The 22377-nt window shown below is 42.5% G+C and overlaps 2 protein-coding genes and 1 pseudogene across 2 annotated transcripts; 1 reads left to right on the top strand and 2 right to left on the bottom strand.

The window, feature by feature from the left end:
* Positions 1-3927: 3927 nt before the first annotated feature.
* LOC115587996 (coiled-coil domain-containing protein 8 homolog) lies at positions 3928-12797 on the bottom strand. Its single transcript, XM_030428222.1, has 8 exons — positions 12653-12797; positions 12301-12414; positions 12026-12092; positions 9483-9582; positions 7268-8299; positions 5284-5347; positions 4480-4604; positions 3928-4258 (listed from the first exon to the last, which is right to left on the bottom strand). The coding sequence occupies exons 3-8, from the start codon at positions 12068-12070 to the stop codon at positions 4227-4229; spliced, it is 1398 nt and encodes a 465-aa protein (XP_030284082.1). The 5' UTR covers positions 12071-12092; positions 12301-12414; positions 12653-12797; the 3' UTR covers positions 3928-4226.
* Position 12798: 1 nt separating this feature from the next.
* LOC115588002 (tRNA (guanine-N(7)-)-methyltransferase non-catalytic subunit wdr4-like) lies at positions 12799-18282 on the top strand. The gene is made up of 11 exons (XM_030428233.1): positions 12799-12955; positions 13929-13997; positions 14237-14380; positions 14457-14613; positions 14893-15005; positions 15096-15156; positions 15513-15617; positions 15701-15765; positions 16569-16755; positions 17164-17233; positions 17509-18282. The coding sequence occupies exons 1-11, from the start codon at positions 12873-12875 to the stop codon at positions 17697-17699; spliced, it is 1245 nt and encodes a 414-aa protein (XP_030284093.1). The 5' UTR covers positions 12799-12872; the 3' UTR covers positions 17700-18282.
* A 155-nt stretch (positions 18283-18437) lies between these two features.
* Positions 18438-22377, bottom strand: part of LOC115588749 (high affinity cGMP-specific 3',5'-cyclic phosphodiesterase 9A-like) — an 8328-nt pseudogene continuing 4388 nt past the window's right edge.

Raw genomic sequence — 22377 nt, 5'->3', positions numbered from 1 at the left:
AACCCAGATAGAGCCTAAGCCACGCCCCCTTCCAGTTTGCCCAGCACTCCATTGGAAATTACAATTTCAATCTCTCTTTGTTCTTTCTGTGACGAGTCATTAATCTACAAGACAGAATCTGATATATGAGAAACAACTCAGATAATATCTGAGATCATGAAGACAGAACTCACCAGAACACAAGAACACAAGACAAAACAGGGATGTTGTCTGAGATTATTAGATTATACAGAATAAAACTACATAATCTCAGAGATTAAAAAGTTATAATTGTTAATATGAGCAGATTTATTGTGACGTTCATCTTGTTCAGAACCTTTTCTGACCCAGTTGGCTCCATGTTGGTTCTGGTTCCGTGTTGATGAGACGATGTAGTTCACTGAGCTTCAACACTAAACTACATGAGGTTTGACTTTAATGACAACAAACTGACAAACATCATGTGTGAGATTCATGACACAGTTCAGACCGGATCAGTACTTCATCTGTCACTTCATTCAGTACCAGACAAAGGTTCATGTAATGAGGTTCTAACGGGTCAGGACTGAGGGACTTCAGGGCGTGAAGACAGTAATCAATGAAGACAGACAGATAAAGTATTGATCCGGTCTGAAAACAGGTGATTAAACATGAAACCTGTTGGAAATAAATGATGTTTCTCATAAATATTATAGATATAAATATGACGAAAACATTTGTGTCATTATTATTCTTTTTTCATCCTCTTCCTTCTTTTTTTGTTTGGGCAAGAAACGGTAATAAGAATAAACGGGGCTGATTGGACCGCTTTTAGATTGAAAGTCGGAAATTCTGACTTCCAGTGGAGTGCTGGGCAAACCGGAAGGGGCGTGGCTTAGGCTCTCTATCCGGGTTGTCACACCTGTTCAGAAGTACACCTGTTCACCTTTATTAGCCCTGCTGTTCCACTTTCATACGGCGGAGGTTTAGCTCAGCGGTTCACACTGCCATTGATCTTCTATGGGAGTGTTCTCGTCATGTGGTGGGAATTTATCCAGCACAGAGATCGAACCCCTGAGTGGTCCTCTGTCTTTTCTTTTCTTTTCTTTTCTTTCTTCAGCAGCCTCTGTTCTCTGTGTTCCTCTTTAATACGTCATGTTCACACATATAAATATACATTCAGGTGTTTTAACTCTGAACATCAGTCTGTTTCAAACACTCACTGAAGGACAAACAGACAGAAAACCTCCAGGGAACAAACTCTAAAGGTTATTTTACTGTCACCTCTAAACAACATGCAGGAATAATAAACTTTACAGGAAGCGTCAGAGACATTATTATATATAAATATATGTTCTTCAGTCAGGTGCAGTTATCATCCTCTGTCTTTTCCCTCCTTCAGTCCTGCAGAACCGTCTCCTGTCCTGCGGGTCTGTCTCTTTAACATGTATTGATCGTTATTGAGTCTCAGTCAACACGACCTCCACATCTGTATGACTCTGCACGCTACAGTCCGAACCAGAGGCTGAGACCAGCAGAACACAGAGGGTCACCACCAGAACCACGTTACAGACCCGTTAAAGTGGACTGTAGGTTCTGTAAACGGGTCTGTGAGGATTATTGATCAGTTCACAGCTGATCAGACTGATGCTGAACTCCACTTCCTCATGTTGAGCTTGATAAAGTTCTTTAACTCAGTATTACTTCCTAACTGTTGTCAGTCATTCTCACCTCACGGGTTCGCGTCCAGCGAGGATCAAACCACGGGCGCTGTCCTCTGCTTTTACACCTGTGGACTCATTAACAACACCTGTGCTGTGTGTGCAGCAGGTTCTGGTCCACTTCAGGTTCAGAGCAGCTTTAAAACGAACCAGATCCACACATGAAGTGAACATGACTGTAGACTGTGTATTCAGCTTGATAAAGCTCTTGTGTGTGCATGTTAGTCTGTAGAGGTTTAGCTCAGTGGTTACTTCCTAACATCCGACTAGTTATCTCCCCTCACCGGGTTCGCGTCCAGCGGTCCCCGAGGATCTACCACGGGCGCTGTCCTCTGCTTTTACACCTCAGCACTGGTTTAGATTAAACGGGTCACATGACCTGGAAGCTACTGAAATAAAATAAAGATTATTATATTAAACCTTATGAAGAAAAATAAAGATTTTCGTACAAATACTGACATAAAATGTGACGAAAAAGTAAATTCTCAGAATTCTGAGCTTCAAATCCAAATTATGAGAAAAGAATCAGAACATTATTATTATTATTATTATTATTATTATTATTATTTTATTGTCATCTCCTTCCTTCCTGGCGACTTTCACACCGGCCGCCGGTTCGGACACCGACCTGTGTGGTGTGGTGGGCGGACTCTGTGTTTACCTCCCTCAGCCCAGCGGAACCGTCTCCTGTCCTGTGGGTCTGTCTCTTTAACATGTATTGATCGTTGTTGAGTCCAACATATATCTCAGTCAACACGACCTCCACATCTGTGTGACTGTCACCAACAGAACCATGTTACAGACCCGTTAAAGTGGACTGTAGGTTCTGTAAACGGGTCTGTGGGGATTATTGATCAGTTCCCAGCTGATCAGACTGCTGCTGAACTCCACTTCCTCATGTTCAGCTTGATAAAGCTCTGGTGTGAGCTCATTCAGCTGTGGAGGTTTAGCTCAGTGGTTACTTCTTAACTTCATCCAGTTTCTCTAACCTCACGGGTTCGCGCCCCGAGGATCTACCACGGGCGCTGTCCTCTGCTTTTACACCTGTGGACTCATTAACAACACCTGTCCTGTGTGTGCAGCAGGTACCAGTCCACACTGCTGCTGAACGCCACTTCCTCATGTTCAGCTTGATAAAGCTCTGGTGTGAGCTCATTCACCTGTGGAGGTTTAGCTCAGTGGTTACTTCCTAACTAGCGTTTCTCTAACCTCGCGGGTTCGCGCCCTGAGGATCTACCACGGGTGCTGTCCTCTGCTTTTACACCTGTGGACTCACTCATAAACACCTGTTGGATTCTTTAATGCTCAGAAAGGTTGTGAAAAAGATGAAAATCACTATAAAACTTCTCGTATTGACAATCAACATTTTTAATTTCTTAGACTATGTAATTTTTTTCTGTATAATTTTATAATCTCAGACAATATTTTCCTTTTATCTTTATTTTATCTGGTGAATTATGACGTCATCTGCTTCTTTCTTGTAAATGTTTAACTTATTAATCTCAGAGATTTGATTTCTTGTAAACTCACATAAATGATAAATAATCTTTTCTCCTGTAGATTTGTGAACGTTTCCTCTTGATGTTTTGATAATCACAAATATGAGTTTTAAAAAAAAAAAAAAAAAAAAAAAAGTATTAGAGTAAAAGTCTGTTTTTCATCAATCTAATGAAATATCAGACCGATTTTACATAGAAAAGGTAAAGAAAACAAATAGAAAAAGAAAAGAACTTAAATCCAATAAAAGGAGGTTTGTGTCATTCAAAGGACATGAAGACATTTCAGCACTGATTTAGATTAAATGTGTCACATGACCTGGAGGGGACTGAAATAAAATAAAGCTTATTATATTAAACCAAATGAAGAAAAAATAAGATTTGCATAAAAATATGGACATAAAATATGATAAAAAATATATATTCTCAGAATTCTGGGCTTCAAATCCAAATTATGAGGAAAAAAAAAAAATCTGAAATGATTTTTTAATCATTTTATTTTCATCTCCTTCCTCCCTCCCTCCATTCTTTCTTTCTTTCCTTCCTGGCGACTTTCACTGTTACCAAAGTTATATTTCAACACTTGACTTTTAATCACACATGACTTCTGCTCACCTTTAACTCTGAATACATCCATCAACATTTGGATTTGTGGAAATGAAGCGCTCACAGCTCAGAGAGCGTGATGTTCATCAGAACATGAAGTTTATCTGTGATGTTGTCGTGCAGCACAAAGACGCGTTCACACTGCAGATATGAAGTGGAATTTATTGTTTTTTTCCTTCTACATTCAGCTCAGCAGCCACAGATCCGTCTGCACGAAGCTCGTTTCACAGCTCAAAGTTCACTTTGTCTGCCGGACATGTACATCTACTGCTTTAGCCGACATTCCCAAAAAAAAGATCTATCTATTGAAACTGGCTCTATTCTCACACGCTACGCTGGAGGCGGGATGTTTGACACGAACAGACGGTTAGTAACACGATGGAGCAGCACAGATGTACAGGAGAGAAGGCGACAGTAGAAAAGTTCAGTTGCAAAGTGTCGAGGTTCACTTCTGGGAGACTTCTTCAAACTTGGGCTCTAAAAAACACAAAGTTAGAGAGTTAATGATGTTTACTGCTCTCAGAAGAGAAGAGTTCTGAATGAATCTTTTATTTTTAGCTCAACCGTTTCTTCAACACTGATCAATAAATATTCATTGTTGTTGTTTGGTTAACTTGAGTATTAAACCCTTCAGTATAGCGAGCTCCTGCTGCTCACAGAGAAGCTACACGATGTGATCTTGGATGAACTGGACTCACCTGTGAATTTAATCTCTGGGAAAGCTGTGAGGTCTCCTCCACCGTACAGTCTCTGGAGCTTTGTGATCTCCTCTGCTAAATCCTTCTCATACTCTGTACCTGCATCCACGAGACCGCCAGCGTCCCTCCAGGAGGACAAACAAAGACCGTCAGCAGAGCAACGTTTCATTTTCACCCCCATTTAATCCAATTTAAGAGAGCCCAGCGTTGATATGGATCCACCTGCTTTCCTTACAAAGACTCTACTCTGCCTCTGATTGGCTGCCGTACATTATTTTATGATGAAAGCTTCAGTGGCTTTGTGGTCCTGATGCTCCAGTTCAACCAACAGGTAAATATAAATGTGGAGGTAAGTGTTGGTTTGTTGCGGCTGAAGTTTAAGTGACCTGCAGACGACATTTTATTGACTCTAAACATGTCAATTACAGTAAAGTGTAACTAATATAGGCTACTTCTTTGTCGTCCCTAAAGAAAGTCACCAGATTCCCTTCAAAAATCACACAATTTTAAGAGTTGTTGGCTTTAAAGTTTATAAACTTTGTGAAATGTTTTCTCTGAAAAAAATCTTAACATTTTTGAAGCCTTCTTGCAAATTCAGCATTCAATGCAAAACATTAAGTTGTTTCTCTCTTTGTTAAAAGTGCTGGTTTTTATGTACGTCTTACCTGCCAACATTTAGCAGCTGTCTGGGGTGAACTGTACCTTTAAAATGGTCATTTCCATCTTACATTATAGCTGCTACACTTTAAACTTCCAGATTAGCCACACGTGCAAAACACAGCTAAGCCAACGACGATGACTTACTGGCTTTTTGTGGAGTATTCTCGTATGGAGTCCAGGAAGAGCTTCTGAATCGGGTCCAGTGCAGCTGAGAGTCACAGGGAGAAAATATCACATTAGTCAACTTCTCTCCACAGAAACATGCTCATAAACCAGGACCATGCTTTTGGAAATCGTCTGTCCATTCGGCTAGAACAGAACCAAGTCTTAACCATAACCCTCATGCACAGAACAGCACCAGGGAGTGGTGGACAGAGCAGCCGGCTACTGGGCTCAGACAGGAAAGAACGTGTGAAAGGTCAGTTAACAGGTTAAAAAGGTTGCTGTGATACGTCATGCTAGGCTACACGTTTACAGAACTGCTGGGAGGTAAAACAAAAGTATTCAACAGTGGAGAATCCATTTAAATCCTCAACTCTGAGCCCACACACAGCAACCAGGGTGCAATCTCACCGGGAAAGTTCACAGTTACACATTATCCATTAACAGAATACACCAAAAACAGTCGGATCAGACGTGGAGGGATTGATTACTTTTACCATGCGACTCCCTGATGAGTGTGAGAGGTGTGAGGAAGGAGGAGGAGAGAAGTTTGAGGTAAAAAATAAAAGATGGCATACATTCTCCTTCATCAGTGGAAACTTTTAACATTATCTTTAGTGTGTGACAAATCACCAGAACAAAAATCAAAACAGAACAGGTCCATAAAACCACAACACGACACCGAGAAACGGTGCCGAGAATTATTTTCTATCATGTTGAAGCATCAGAGGGACGACGAGCGCGGAGCTTAAAAACCAAAGAAAACATCTGTGACTTAAAACAGAAACGAAGCATGAGTGGAAGGTGTGAAGAACAGAAAACAGACTGATGCAAACTAAAGACATGAGCGCACTTAGCAGGCAGATGTTAGTAATAAGTGCAAAATGCGATGCAGTTAAAACATGCAGTCAATGGAAGATGGCTGAAGCAGCACAAAGAGGCGGTTCAGACCCGAAATCCGTCCTGAGTGATCCGATCACAGCGGTGAGCTTCAAGTACAGACCGAGATTTGAGATCCGATCATTAAGACCATGTTCAGTGTGTCTCTCTTAACCTACAGATGTTACCAGCTGATCCAAACACAACATCACCAAACTCCATTAACAAATCACATAATTCTAAGAGTTGTTGTTTGAGAATAAACTTTCTGACCCGTGTGAAACGCCGTCTACAACAGCCTCTAAATCTCTGCTGCCTTCTTGTAAATTCGGCATTAAATGCAAAACGTAAAGTTGTTTCTTTCCATGTAAAATGGGTCTGTTTGTGGAAGCAGTGCTGAACCAGCCCGTCTGCTTCTGTGCCAACATTCAGCAGCTGTTTCAACATTTTGTTGAGGTAAACACGTCGAAATGTGACCATTAAAGCAAACAGTAATCAGTATAGGCTACGTCTTGGAGAAAATCCCCAGACGCCCTTTAAAGTCTTCGCAATTTTGTGAGTTGTTGATTTAGGATCAACTTTGTGAAACGCTGTCTCTAATCAATTCTTTATTATTTGTGCTTTCTTTTAAATTCGGCAAATGTTCCACATTAAGGTCTTTCTTTGTGTAAAAAATAGAGCGGACGTGAATGCCAGATGTGAACTGACCGACTCAGAGTTGTGCAGCTATGATCGGATCACTCAGGACGGATGTCGACACAGGTGTGAACAACCTCGACGACACAAGACAATGAGCTGAACTTCAAAATGTCTGAACCACATGAGAACAGGGAGGATTCTGGGAAGGATTCTGGGCTAAAATGCTTCAATTAACATGATTAGACTATTAGGAAGAAGCTGTGCAAAGCTAGAACAAAAGAAAGGTGTGTTTGTGATGTCAGGTATCGTTACAGTTTATCCTTTACACTCATCACAAACGTTTATATTCTAAATTCATAGAAATGGTGATGAAAATGACTGCTGGTAGACTGCAGGGTCCACAGAGGAAAAGAGAAGGATTGTGGGGGAGGGGGGTTGTGGTGTGTACCCTCAGACGGTTCGACTGGTTCAGCTGGGGCGTCCGGCAGCGGCTCCTCTGCTGCAGCTTCAGCTACGACCGGAGCGACGTCCACCAGCTCCTCGGCGCTCTCCACAGGGGCAGAAACTTCAGCTGCAGCCTCGGCGGCAGCTTCTACAACTGGTTCAGCTTCAGCAGCTGGTGCGGCTTCTGCAGCTGCTTCAACGGGAGGTTCTGCTGCAGCCTCTTCAGTGGCTGGTGCTGCTTCAACTGGAGCTTCAGCAGCTGGGGCAGTGGCTTCTGCTGCAGCTTCGGCTATTGTTGCCGCAGCTTCAGCAACAACTTCAGCCACGGGTCCAGCGTCGGCAACTACTTCAGCTACAGCCTCAACCAGGGGTGCAGCTTCGACAACCGCCTCAGCCACAGCTTCGACCACGGGTGCAGCTTCAGCAACGGCTTCGACTACGGCTTCAGCCACAGCTTCTACCACAGGTGCGGCTTCGGCTGCAGGTGCGGCTTCGGCAACAGCTTCTACCGCAGGTGCGGCTTCGGCGACGGCTTCGGCTGCAGGTGCGGCTTCTGCAACGGCTTCTACCGCAGGTGCGGCTTCTGCAACGGCTTCTACCGCAGGTGCGGCTTCTGCAACGGCTTCTACCGCAGGTGCGGCTTCTGCAACGGCTTCTACAACAGCTTCTACCGCAGGTGCGGCTTCTGCAACAGCTTCTACCGCAGGTGCGGCTTCGGCGACTGCTTCGACCACAGGTGCGGCTTCGGCGACTGCTTCGACCACAGGTGCGTCTTCGGCGACTGCCTCGACCACAGGTGCGGCTTCAGCGACTGCCTCGACAGCTGGGGGGGCCTCAGCTACAGGTGTGGCTTCAGCTGCTGGAGCAGCAGCCTCTGCCACAGCCTCAGGTGCGGCGGCAGAGGGCGCAGGCTCTGCCACTGGTTTAACTGCAGCCTCTGCTGCTGCTGCAGCTGCTGCTGCAGACACGTTCTTGGCAGGGTCAACTGTCTTGTGCTGGACAAGTTTCTCTATATCGAAGTACGTTTGAGTCGAGTCTAGGACGGAGGAGTGCAAGCAGACAAGATGCATTATTTTCCTTTAAAAAACAATGTCCACAATGTCCCCATAAAATGTCATCATTATACACAGAAAATCCTGGAAGGTGGTATCTGGTACATGTAGCGGTTTATACAAAAAGAAACGCAAAAAAGAAAAACCATAACAAGCCTGGGAGCCAAAACAGAAGAGCAAAAGTATCATAGAACACTTAACAGAATAGTTTTAACCTTGACCGTAGCAGCTTTCTACTGAGATAAAAAGGAATATTTTATGACCAAAAAGGAGCTAAAACTTCAGCTGATGGGGTGAAAAAGTCTTCAAAACCTGTGGGAGGAAATTCAAAAGTGAATGTGATGAACTGTGGAGCAAACATCACTGATTAAAGAAGGTTATCTAACACCAGTGTCAGCAAACACTCCAGATCCTGCACACGCAGCAGGTTCTGACAGCGAACTGTTAGACAGGCTTTTTATTAACACGGCCGCTCGCTCTCAGCCTGCAGCAGCTGCATGTTACATGTTTGTACCATGACATGGAGCATGTGGGCTGGACTCTCTCCTGACCTTTACTGCACTTCCTGTCACATTTTGTCCAGCAGGGCGCCAAACTACACAAGGTCAAAGAGGAAAAGCTGAAAGGCAGCTGGAACACGCAGAGTTCTGTTTTCTTTTACACGACTTCTGCTCAATATTTACAACTGAAGTCGAGTATATTCAGGCTCCCGACTGCTGCAAGTACAATCACACATTCAGAGGACAGAAGAAGAAATCCTCCGCCAGCGTCACGATAAACTCCCTCTGATGGCTGTGAGGCAGATCTGAAGTCAAATTAATCATCCACTTGTACTTTAAAACTGATTTATGAATGTTTGACCTTCATGGACACTGTTATACAACAGCAGACGTTAAGTGAAATAAAAATAAATTGAACACAACTACAACTGCAGACTGTTTGTGTCGGACAGTGTTGTGTGCAGCGTTGTAGATGGTAAAAAGTAATGCACAGATGTCTGCTCGTCTTATTTTAAGAATATTGTGTTTAAGTAAGAAAATAACCTCAAATGTCGCCTGCACTGAAGCCTGACATGTTTCTGGCTGATATCAGTGACGTTTGTACCACAGTTCAGCAGCGCGAGCTTCATTCAGGAGCTGATAAACACCCGGAGACTCTGAATCCTACCTGAGCCCTTTTTCGACTTCTTGGATCCTCCTGATTTTGAGCTGAAGGCTGCAGCTGCAGGTGCTCTCCTCAGAGCAGTCCAGCTCTCAGCCTGCAAACACTGAACACACACACACACACACACAGATTACATGAAGTTACACATATTTTAAGATTATACCTTAAATAAAAAGGAGCTGCAACTGAGCATCATCAGAAGGCCTGAGTTCAGCCTGCAGGACTCACACAGCTGTTGATTAATACAAATCAAAAACAGATTATTACTGAACTGCTGCTTAACGTTGACTTCCACCTTCTGACTGTGTCAGAACAAAAAGGTTCAGCTGAGCTACAGCTGCAGATTAATGCCGTTCATTTATTATTATAAGGCTGCAACTACAATTATTCATTATAGATTATTCTCATTTCATGATTAATCTATTCAGTTTCTTTGATTCACTGTCCAAAGTGACGTCTTCAGAAGCTTTTTAAACAAACTCATCGTGTGCAGTGAAGACATTGTTCAAAGTCTGGAGGGGAGATCTGAAACAAGATGGATGATTCAGTTTTAATCGAGGGTAATGTGCACAAGAGTCCAGAATTTCCCTTAGAAAAGCTGCAATTTACAATCGATTAATCGTTTTAGTCATTAAACATAAAAAAAAAGAGGTGGAAATGAGAAAAATTTAGGAGAATTTAAGATAATAACTGACTGAAGATTTCCCCACATGTGAGATTGTGTGAAGCCTCCACGAGATCTGACATGATGACAAATCTGAACTTTACAGATCAATGAGGCTGCAGTTAATGACTGATCTCATGTTTATTAGTCTTTTGATTTTTTCCTGTATTAAATCGATGAGTTGTTTGGTCTCTAAAATGTCAGAAAATATTAACTTATAACTCAAACTGATTCATCTGAGATTAATTCAATCGTTGCCAACTAATCGATGAATCGTTGCGATCCTACAGAGGATGCAAACTGAAGACATCAGTCCCTGAAATGAGTAAGTTTAAGATATGACGACCTCTGGTGGTGTCTTGGTGGTACTACAGGACCCATCAGCTGGTCTCAGACTGACCACAGGTCAGGAGCAGTTTGAACCTCAGTGAACACGTGATTCTGTCCCAGACAACACAAACATCATTAATCTGCTGCTGACATCATGACGAAGCCACCAGGTGAAATCCAGACAGACGACACGCGTCACAATTCATTAACATTCTTCCACCTTTTAGAAAACTGCCTCCACATTTGGACTGTGCGACTGTCACGACATCAATATCATATCAGACTTCCAGGATCTGTTGATACAGGCGCACCTGAGTAGTTAAACAACAAGAGTGCATGTTCATGATCAACCAGGCTCTGTTCATGTTTTTGAATATTTTAAATGCCACATTCAAATGTTAGACTAGAACAGACACTCCGCTGTGCAGAACTGCCATCCTGACACCATAACGTCCTGCTGAGGTTTCATGGATCTTAACATTTCTTTCACCGCCTTTCATCTCTCCCAAAGTGGTTTTAAAATTGGTAAAACATCCACACAGAATCACATCAGATCGTTCCAGCTCCTAATTAGGATGCAAATGTTTCAACTAGAGCTGCAAGAGAAACATTTGAGTCACTATTAAAGCAAAAATGTCAAATATTTGCTGGTTCCAGCTTTTAAACGTGACGATTTGCTGCCTTTTCTTTGCCGACAGTAACTGAAGAGTCTTTGGGTTTCGGACTGCAAACTGCTTCTTTTGTCCAGCAGATGTCAGTTTACGCTCTTGGAAACGTGGATGAGCACTTTTCAGTTTGTTTGTTGGACATTTTATCGACCAAACTGATCAGTGTCCTATCCAGTCTCCTGGATAATGGAAATGATCCTAAGTTGCAGCCTTTCATACACAAAGTGAAAAATCTGTTTTTGCAGCTAAAATGTTAACAGATCTGGACGTCTTGTGCACATTTCCCAAGATTTACACTGAATTTTGTATCGTTTGAACTGTTAAGATCTTCCTTTGAGACTTTGAACAATTCTTCTTCACAGCACACGATGAGTTTGTCAAAATCTTAAAAATGAACTTGAATCCAGTCTGCAGCAACATTTAAATGCATGTTCCAGTTGAACCAGTGCCTCTGTGCTGGTGAATCCTCAGTAACCTTGTACAAACATGTCCACCTTCATAGCAGCTAGCTTCATGTTAAAATGAACATGTCAACAGTCCGTGTGCTCAGAAAGTCAAAGGCGGGCCTGTGAGTGTGGCTGAAGCCTGCAGCACTGAGGCGTGCAAAGGGGCTCAAGTTTGTGCCTCACCAATTCAAAACTCCATTTAGAAAACAGACAATTTAAAAAAAAAGAGCTGACAATGAGGCTGAGATCACTGCTGGCTCCATTGATTTAATAACATTATTCTGGTTGACTAGTCTGCAGCCATGAGGTTAGAGAAGAGGGGAGGCAGCACAGACAAGCTGCTGCAGAGGAATTCAATGAGACTGACTGAAGATTCACAACAATGACACGATGATTAAATCAAACATTTATAATATTAAACGCTTTAAATTGTTTTACCTTGAGACAGCCCAGTCGTCCTATCCTCAGCAGGGAAGCCGCCATCTTTCTGTACAGAGTGCCTGAGCTGTGCATCAACAACAGACACACGACGATGAGCCAACAACACAACACAACAACAACACAACAACAACGAGCTGTACATGAACATATTTAACATTTATCCAGGTGTGTTAGCATCGTGCATGATTTTATAGCACGACAGACTCTCCAACCACAGACACACAAACAGCCTGTTGTGCAGGTGAATGTTAGGAATAAATGAATATAGTTACCTTTTGATAAATAAGGCTTAAATATGCTGCTTCTCCTTCTTCTTGTTCGTGGTGTGGTGCTCGGCTCACAGCTCACAGCAGCAGCATGGTCCTGACTCAGTCCGAGCTCCTCACCTTTTATGTAACACATGAACATGTCAGTGACGCCCCCTCCCTCACAGACACACACACTGTCTTCACTAATCACTTTATCTGCTGCTGCACATTAATATCACCACATATCTCTAATATTAAACACCACTGCGTTGTTATATCGACTATGAATGAGCTCAACTAGCAACTTTTGGAGCTAAAATTGATTAATTTAATTGATTAAATCGTCTTTAATGGCAGCTGTGGTGACGTTACTTACTCTGGTTTAGTATTGTATCGTTACGTCGCTGTTTAGTGGGTTAAAAGTGAGTATTGTACAGCAGAAACCCTCTTCTGTCACCAGCCTGCAGAGCTTGTGTACATTCTGTACTTTCTCGAGGGGGGCGTGTACTTGTGGTGGCGGTGACGTCACATGAGCGCGACAGAACTCTGCTCCTCCGCGTGTGTGTGCGCCGCCGTCGCATGACACCAAAACAGTCATGGCTGCTGTCGGCTTCTGTGGAGACTGGTTCATCTTCACCTGCGACACCAAGCTCGTAGCGGTCCACAGCAAACAGAGCAGGTCTGAGTGAATTCAAACTTTTATTTTTTATTTAATGAGTCTGTTTGTTTGTTTGTTTGTAGCGATCGGGCGGGTTAGCATCAGTGCTACTAGCAGTGTTAGCCAGCTACACAGATGTGGAAGGAGTGAGAGAACATGGAGACATGTGTCAGATGGTTTAAAGTTTATGTCTGTGACGAGAAAATAAACGTTTGGATTCATGAGACAAGATGTTCAGACATGTGACAGGTAGAAGTAACTAAGTACATTTACTAAGTACTGACTTTACTTAAGTATCTTCATGTTGCTCACTTAAAACTGGAGCTGCAACAATTAATTGGTTAATCTATTAGTTGCTCGTATTATCATATATTTTATAAACTCTCATAAAATCATATTTGCTGTGTATAATTCCCTGAACCTGTTTTTACATCATGTTTTATTTTAATCACTTGTAAAGCACGTTGAATTGCATTGTGATTCGTTTGAAAGCTGCCATATAAACAAAGTTTGATTGATTGTCAACTATCAAATTATTCTCCAACTATTTTGATCATCTGTGAGTAGTAAATATAATAAACAAGTCATTATTCCCTTCTGTCAGTTTGTTAAATGTGAAGATTTTCTGGTTTCTTTCCTCGTCTGTGACAGTAAACTGAATATCTTTAAGTTGTGGACAAAACAAGACATTTGCTTTTGGTTTAAGTATTTAATCACAGCACTCTGACTGGATAGTAATGATTAGGAGTTTTCAATACTTTGCCAGATGAGGGCCCGATCTATCGGAACATAGCCTGAATTTTTTGTAAATGAAAACTGCTTCAACAGTAGAAAAAATTATGTCAAACCACCTGAAACAATTTTACCTGGAAAACTGCCCATGATGCCATCAGATCGTAGTTATAGTCAGAGTCTCAGGTCAACTGAACTGAACTAACGTTTAAAGCCGTTAAGAAACTGGAACAATAACGAGCTCTTCTTTACTTTCTTGCAGAGAACCGTTTGTGTTCGACTGCAGCGCTGCTGAGAAGAGGCCGAAGAACCCGAAGGATGAAAACAACAGGTGAGAACAGAAACATGACACCTGTCAGTGCTGAAGTCTGTATGTTTACAACGTGAGACCAATACTGATCTTTAAAGTCACAACTAAAACATTTATTGTTGTGGCTTCTAAATATATAAAAACATTTGTCACTGTTAAACAAAAGAAAAAGGTGGCATGTGAGATTCAAATGAGAGCAGTTCTAAAAAGATGGAAATATGAATATTTTAACAGCTGTGTTTTGTCTCCGCTGTCGTCAGTGATGGCGGCTCAGAGGAAACAGGAAGTGACAAAGTTCTCGCCTTCACCGTGTCTCCGTCTGGAAAGCTGCTGGCGCTGACTGACGACAACAAACGGCTGTTTCTGCTTCACTGTGAGCCGTCATGGCGCTGCATCAGCACCAGGTCTGTCCTCCGGTCACAGCTTCACCGTACAGGTAACACATCTGACAGGTGTGTGAGTAATGTGTGTGTCGTACAGGTTCGTGGTGAGGAGGTGCACCTCCCTCAGGTTCAGTCAGGCCGAGGACCAGCTGCTGGCCGCCGACAAATCCGGAGACGTTTACTCGTTCTCGGTGGTGGAGCCGCAGAAGGAGGGCGAGCTGAAGATGGGACACCTGTCGATGCTGCTCGCTGTGGTGAGAAACAACAACAACATGTGTCAGTATGTGTTCTCATCTCTCCTGTCAGCTCGGATAAAAAGCAACAAACAGCCAAAACGTGTGATTGAAAATGTGTCCCTGCCGGTCCAATCACACATTTCACACCTTTATTTATTTGGATTATTTTTTCTGCCCTGGATCAGAGTGCTGCTGTACTCGTGGTTTCATCTAATGAACATAAATCTACACACTTATTAATGAACCATTGTCTCAGAACATGAGTCTGAGTGATCTGCATGTCCTCCTGTCGTTCAGACCATGTCGCCGGACGACAGGTTCATCATCACCGCCGACCGCGATGAGAAGATCAGAGTGAGTCACCTCAGGTCTCCGTACAACATCCAGTCCTTCTGCCTGGGACACACACAGTGAGTGACTGAGCCGGCCTTAAATACCTTCATATATCCTGTATGTGTAACGTTTGATGTAGTCAGGACTCTTCCTGTTTGTGTCCTCAGGTTTGTCAGCGCTCTGCTGGTTCCTCCAGGTCATCCACACTGGCTGCTGTCAGGATCAGGGGTACGTGTCTGTTTAACTAACAGGAGATGTGACTCTTTTAGTTGCAACTGTTGTGCTTCTAAAGTTCAGCATCTAGATTTCTTCTGCTTTGTCTCTAAATGTGATCCAAAAGAAACAAGGAAGAATCACCAGACTTCAGGACAGATCTGCAGGTTTTCCTGTTCCAACCGCAGAAAGCTTCTGATTTTTTGCCACATAAACAGTTTAAAGTGAAACGCTGTTTTAACCTCAAACCAGAAAAACTTACTTGGACAAAAGTTTTTGTTTTAATACAGTAAAGTGAGATTTTCACAGTGTTTTATCAGATCAGATCTGACTGAGAGTCGAGTCCTGAGTGATGTGATTGTGTTTGTCAGGACGGGACGTTGAAGCTTTGGGAGTTCGAGTCGGGCCGAAAGCTGCAGAGCTGCGACCTCACAGAGCCCGAAGAGACGCCGAGTACTGAGGCCGACGAACAGAAGGTACCTGCAGCGTGTGAAGACTCACCTGTTCACTGACATGTAAGACCCCTGAGACGACTCTGTGTGTGTGTTTTATTTCCCAGAAGCCCTCTGTGTGCAGGATCAGCAGCTCTCCTGACGCTCGTTATGTCGCTGTGCAGTGTGAGAGGTGAGAACAGTGCCGCCATCTGGTGGACAAACTGTAGAACTGACACACACAGAGGCCTGTTTCTGTCTTGATTTAATGAAGCGTCACACAAAAACAAAACAGTCAGTATTTCAGCAAACAGCAGGATGCAATTGATCCTATTTAAACAATTAAAAAAACAAGTCAAGGAGCAAAGTTTAAAGTTTTAAACTTCCTGTTCAGAGGAAGGAACGGAAATTAATTAAAATCATCGCTGCTGCACGTCACTCATCATATCAGCAAGAAGTGACAACACAGCAAAACAAACTGTGACTGAACTTTAATAATGTTTTTAAATGAAAAGTAAATAAATGAATGATGAATCTAATAAGGGCATTTAACAGGGAAACTTTCTCACGTCAGACCTCCTTCAGTGACGTGTCGACCTCCTTCAGAGTGTTTAGTCAGCTCTCCTGCTGCGGACAGGAAGCTGTTTTTAACCTCCACATGACAGAAACTCCTCTGCTGGCTTTCAACTATTTTTACTGTGAATGTTAAAGGTATTTTTGGACGTGTGGAGGCACAAGATCTCTGTGGAGGTCAGCAGGCTGTATGATTTACAGTCTGCTGCACAGGTAGGTGACACTCTGACCTCGGCATGTATTTAATACATTTGCTGTGTTCAGGATGTTTCTGGTCGACAGCCTTTGATCGGTGGGTGTGAAGCCTCCAGCCAATAAGAGCACATCGGGTGCGAGGGCGGGACTTTTTATAAACGTATCAACCAGGTGATCATGAGAGAATAAAAAAGAGGAAGCATCACTTCATGTCTCCTGTGTCCTCAGAGTGTCCACGCTTCACTTCTTCACTCTGGACCAGAAGGCTGAGGAGAAGCTGGTGCCACACAGTCGCCTCCTCCTGCCCCACTGCCCCCTGGACGTGACCTTTGACCCAGAGGGTCGGCTGTGGGCGCTGATGGACTCCAGAGATTCGCCGCTACAGATCTACTCACACAGAGGAGACTCCTGGGAGGTAGAACGGACACGTTTACACACTGACACTGATACAAGAGAAGATATGATTCACAGATGTATTATTTACATTTTTATATACAGAAAGACAGGAAGTGAAACATGCGAGTAAAGTTCAGTCCATCATGAATCCGGACACGACGGATCTGAGCGCTTCATGTTTCAGTGATTATATTCACTCACCTGTTTACGAGAGGAACGTTTTTAACTTCTTGTTCAAAATAAATCAAATGAGAGTGGACGAATTGTTGCACCTGTAAATTAAAGCTCAACGAGGTGACATTATGACCTGTGGTTCACTGCAGGACACCGTACACCTGTGGTTATTATTAAATCGTCAGTTTTTAAACAGAGGTTTGGTGGAGGAGCTTCTCTGACTCCATCTTGTTTGTCTCTGCTGCTCCATCAGTGTGACGCCGACAGTCCTGAACTCCGCAGAGTGACTGAAGCCTTGAAGCCGCACGGGGAAACACTCGAGGGTGAGTCACCACACACACACACACACACACACACACACACACTCGTCCTCGTCCCACTCGTCCCCTCCAGACACAAATAACCTGCAGTGTCACATGACGTCAGCCTCTGGAGAGGGTTACCTGTTGTAATCAGTCACCTTATCCAAGTATCATATTATAACGTAACTCCAAATCTTTCTGTTTCTTTTGGAAACACTCGTAACATTTCATCGATGAGTCGCCTGCTGTTAAATGAGTAATTAAAGTTGCTGTCCTCCTGTCCTGTCACACCGCAGCCTCCTCAAAGACCAGCAGCCGCTTCGAGCACCTGTACAAGGTGACCTTCGACAACGTGACGGCGTACCTGCAGAAGAAGCAGCAGCGGCTGGAGGAGCAGCAGCTGAAGAGGACGAAGACGCCGACGGCCAACGGCAACAAGAAGGCAAAGAGGGAGAGGACGGAGGCCGCGAGTCAGTCGTCCACCTGACGACACTGTGACTTTATTTCCTTTGTGTCTGACGCTTTGAGAGAACCTGAGTTGATTCAGTTTGAGTTTGAGAGAACAGTGTAAATGATTTTTTATTTTTGGTTTAAATTTCTGTCTGATTATTAAAAAATAAACGTTGCAGATGACATGAAACTGAGCCGAGTGTCTGTGACGTCTCCTCACGTCCACCAGCAGTGATGGAATGTAACTAAGTACAATTATTCAAGTATTTTGAGGTACTTGTACTTTACTTGAGTATTTTCCATGTTCTGCAACTTCATACTTCCACTCACCTACATCTTGGAGTCAAACGTTGTACTTTTTACTCCACTACATTTATTTTTGGCAACTTGTTTTAGCAACAAGTTATTTGCAGATTACGTCAGAGCCACAGTAGAACACAAATCAATGTAATTTATCAGTAATTATAATTAGATAATCGTCCGTCAGAGTATAAACACATGTAAATATGTGTATAATTTACTTGTACTTTTGATACTGAAGGACATTTAATATCAGATACTTTAAGACTTTTATTTGAGTATTATTCATAAAAGTGACTTTAATAAACAAGATCCCTGCACTGACTTCTGGGTACTTTTTACAACTCTGGTCATTAAATCCTTAGTTAACAGCCTAAAGTAGCCACAATTATGTTCATTAAGTATTTATATTTGTATGATTTGTGGAGTAGAAGTTCTTCAGTTCTTTCATCCAGCAGTAATAAACAGACAGGAGTTTTATAATTAAAGTAATCTTTTATTTTTTTAATATGAAAGAACAAAAGTCACTAAAAATCTGTACAATCTGTAAAAAACAACACATGTCAAATAAAAAACAAGAAGATATGTATCTAAATATTGTTCACTGAAGTCGTCTGTGCTGTACAAATGTCGACATCTCCTGAAAAAGGCTTTGGGTCGTCCGTCTGCTCGGCGGCTCCGTCAGGAGTCTGTAACGCTGCCCGGACCGCTCCGTCACTCACTGTGACATCACAGATCCACTTCCTGTCCCGCTCTTCTTCTTCTTCTTCAGCCCGTCACGGACCAACATGTCTGACAACTTCACGCCACTTCACTACTCTGGTGCTCCACGCTCACAGCTGCTGAAACACACACACACACACACACACACACACACACACACAGCTGATATAAGACCCGTTGGGCCGAGGACGGGCAGAACTTTCTGCTGCTTCATACCTTTTCAAAACCTTTTACTTCTTCTTCCCTCCAATGGTCAAGTTCTCACTCTTCTTCTTCTGCACCTGGAGGAACATGAGGCACGTGTCATCAGCGACAGTCGACAAACTAAAAGCCTCCACACACACTCAGAGAAATCCTCCAACCTCGTTCATGGCGTCATCGATCTGTTTGAGCTCCTCGTATCGGTCTCTCGACTCTCTGAGTGGCTGCACCATCGCCTCCTCGATCTGTGGGAACAGCTGACACACACACACACACACACACACACACACACACACTAATGTTAACTTCTACAAAATTAAACACATTGCATTGTGGCATAATCACATTTAATTTTTCATCTTCTTTTCTTAAAATAACTTTATTTTATTACTGACTTGCGTTTGTCTCAAAATTACTTTCAATAAATGTTAAAAAAAGATTGAAATACAGAAATAATTGTATACTCAATACATGACTAATTACATATATAATTTAATAAAATCTTTAATTAAATAAATGAATCATTAAATGAATTAATACACAATTATTTGCTTGTCACCATAATAAATGTATGTATGTATGTATTTTTGGTTCTATTTATATGATACTATAGTATATTATATTATATAATATATGTGTAGTGGTTTCACACTTACATATGGAAGATGGAAACTGCCAAAATAAAAAAATGGCACTAAAAATATTAAAAGCTTAAAAAAGGCATAAATGAACATATTGTTTTATTTATTAATTATTATGAAATGTATTTATTTCATTTTCTTAACTTTGCATTTTGTCTTACTTATTTCCATGAGCTTGTTTATTTTCTTATTTTATTTTTACATTTCTTTATGCTTTTTATTAAAGTGTCACTAAAACACAAACTCGTCTCCGACTGTTGACACAAAACAAGAAGGAGAATCAAACAGACGTGAACACTGAACTCTTCCTCCGTCTGTCAGCGTGTATAAGTTGTTGGAATCATCTGATGATGTGAGTTCACAACTCGACAACATTTAGAACAAAGCCGAGTTGTTTTAACGTGACCTCCATCCTCTCGTCCTGCTCGCTCACCTTCATCACCGTCTCAAACATCGGGATGAGGACGAACTTGATGAAGCCGATCTGAGCCGTCGGCTTGGTGACCTTTTCTCTGTCCATGAACGGAGCAACAGGAAGTCCTTCAGCCTTCTCCCTGTCGCTCTGAGCACCACACACACATCAGTCAATCAATCAATCAACCAATCAATCAATCAATCAACAGTAATGATTTCTATCAGCGGGAGGACGAAGTTTTCTTTAGCTAATCATGATGTTCTCAGCTGCTGCAACAGAGAAACTACAAACACACGTTCAGTCTGACTGACCGACACTTCCTGTGTTTATACTGGTTTCTATCATTAGTTTTATTATTATCATAACCTTTGTTTCTTAGTGTGGAAGTGTGTTACAGTCATATCTGTCCCCCTCCAGCTCCTTACACTTGGAGCTGATGCCACTCGAGGCTCCAAGATTTTTATTCCTTCATGAAGACTTTTCTGTAACTCCCTTGTTTTAAATTACATGTAGGTTTAAAGTTTTGTATAATCAGTGTGGGGAAGAAATATGATCTTTCCAGGACGCGATGTTTCCAGACATACGTGTCTTGTCCAGACGTAAAGTCTGGATAATTAAAGTGATGATGGATTCTACGAGCAACCAAAAATATGCATCACTTTCATCTACGATACTTAAATAATAAATGACTAAAATCACAGTGTGTTATGTATGTTAAGAAGTTTGTGTTAACTGAGATCAGATTGTTTTCATCAGAGTTAACTGAATGACAGATAGATGTAATTAAAACATATCTGTTGAGTGTGATGCAGTCACAGTCTGGACTTTACATCTGAGCTGTCAACATAAAATAAACGTGAAATGTGAACATTCAGTGTTTTCGGACTGACCTGCATGAAGTACTCCTCCAGCAGGCAGTCGACCCACGGCTCCGCCACCTCCATCGGTCGCACCTCGTTGGAGATGTCGCAGCACTTGATGAGCACCATCTTCAGCTGCAGAGGTCAGAGGTCACAGAGAGGTCAGAGGTCACCGAGAGGTCAGAGGTCAGCGAGAGGTCAGAGGTCACATGAGCAGAGTGTCATTACAGTGAACACAACACTGCAGAGATTACTGAGGAGGAAACCTGGTGTGATCAGATCCTGCAGCTGCTACGAACATGATTTAGAAACTCATTTTAACACATTTACAAATGAATACAGAGGTATAAATACTCGAGTACAGAACGAGTACCTCCTCATTTGATTTAAGAACAGATTTAATCTTCTACGCTGGACGAAAAATCCAATATCTGACTTTTTCGGTGGGTGTATGGACGGATCAAGGGCCAAAACTAAATATATAAATTAAAAAATGTCTCAATAACTTGTATTATTTCACCTATTTAGTTTTCTATTGTATTTATTCATTTATTTATATATATATATTTTCATCGTTTTAACTTTGCATGTTCACTCTTATTTATTTATACAGACTTTTATATTCTAAATATGAATTTATTCATTTTTAAATGCATTTATTAAAGTATTTCTTTCTGTATTTATTCCTACGGATTGTTTGTTTGTTTTTGATTAGTTTGCATTTTAACCAAGTGTTATTTATGTTAATGAGGGGGCCGTCCTTCACTCAAAGCCAATCAGATGTCACTTTGCTTCACTGCACAAAGGAAACATGAAGTCGTTGTTACGTAACACAGAAGAACATCGGACCATAAACAGACGAGGATCTGAACACTTCCTCCTCCTCTCGGTTCACTTCCTGTTCATAAATAACGAGCGGACAGTTTCCTCACACAGGTGACGTGTTCCTCGTCTGTGTAGTCGAAGCTGTCCACTTTCTGTTTGAAGGAGTCGAGGATCTCGCCGTGTCGAGCCATGTCCGTGGCCAGGATCAGCGTGATGGTTCCCTGTCGGATCTGTTTGAAGGCCTCGGGGTCGAAGTTGGAGAAGATGTTGCAGTCGGGCTGAGAGAAGATCTGGAAGGCCACGGCACAGTGATGGTTCTCCAGAGGAGAGATGTCGTTTTGTAACGAACCGCCAGCTCGGTTCTGGCGTTGATCTGATACCTGAGAGAGAGAGAGAGAGAGAGGGATGAGAACGATCGAAGACAACAAGACAAATACGAGACGAGAAGAGGATGACGAAGAAAGATGAGGAGGAGGTGAGTGAGACAACAGAGAGACGGAGCACAGGGAGGAGAGGGAGGAGATGAAGGGAGCGAGAGGATGGAGGAAGAGGAGAGAAGGAAAAGGAAACGAGGACGGAACAGAGAGGACGAGGAGGGATGTCGTACGTGTTGTTGAATCCGGGGTGATCGAGGTCGTGACACACAGCAGCCGTCATGAGAATCAAAACGTCGACTGAGTGAACTTCTCCTGCAAAACACAAACACACGATTATATCAGTAAGTTCATGAAGCATCAAACATCATCAGTC

Source organism: Sparus aurata, chromosome 9 (genome assembly GCF_900880675.1).
Source record: "Sparus aurata chromosome 9, fSpaAur1.1, whole genome shotgun sequence".
NCBI lineage: Eukaryota > Metazoa > Chordata > Actinopteri > Spariformes > Sparidae > Sparus > Sparus aurata.
This window is presented reverse-complemented; position numbering and strand designations above follow the sequence as displayed.

Coding starts and splice junctions, on each gene's coding strand:
- LOC115588002 (XM_030428233.1), top strand. CDS start 12,873: ATGGCTGCTGTCGGCTTCTGTGGAGACTGGTTCATCTTCACCTGCGAC. Junction 12,956..13,928: donor GTCCACAGCAAACAGAGCAG/GTCTGAGTGAAT, acceptor ACTTTCTTGCAG/AGAACCGTTTGTGTTCGACT. Junction 15,157..15,512: donor GGCTGCTGTCAGGATCAGGG/GTACGTGTCTGT, acceptor TGTGTTTGTCAG/GACGGGACGTTGAAGCTTTG.
- LOC115587996 (XM_030428222.1), bottom strand. CDS start 12,070: ATGGCGGCTTCCCTGCTGAGGATAGGACGACTGGGCTGTCTCAAG. Junction 8,300..9,482: donor GAAGTCGAAAAAGGGCTCAG/GTAGGATTCAGA, acceptor CCTCCGTCCTAG/ACTCGACTCAAACGTACTTC. Junction 4,259..4,479: donor CCCAGAGATTAAATTCACAG/GTGAGTCCAGTT, acceptor TGTGTTTTTTAG/AGCCCAAGTTTGAAGAAGTC.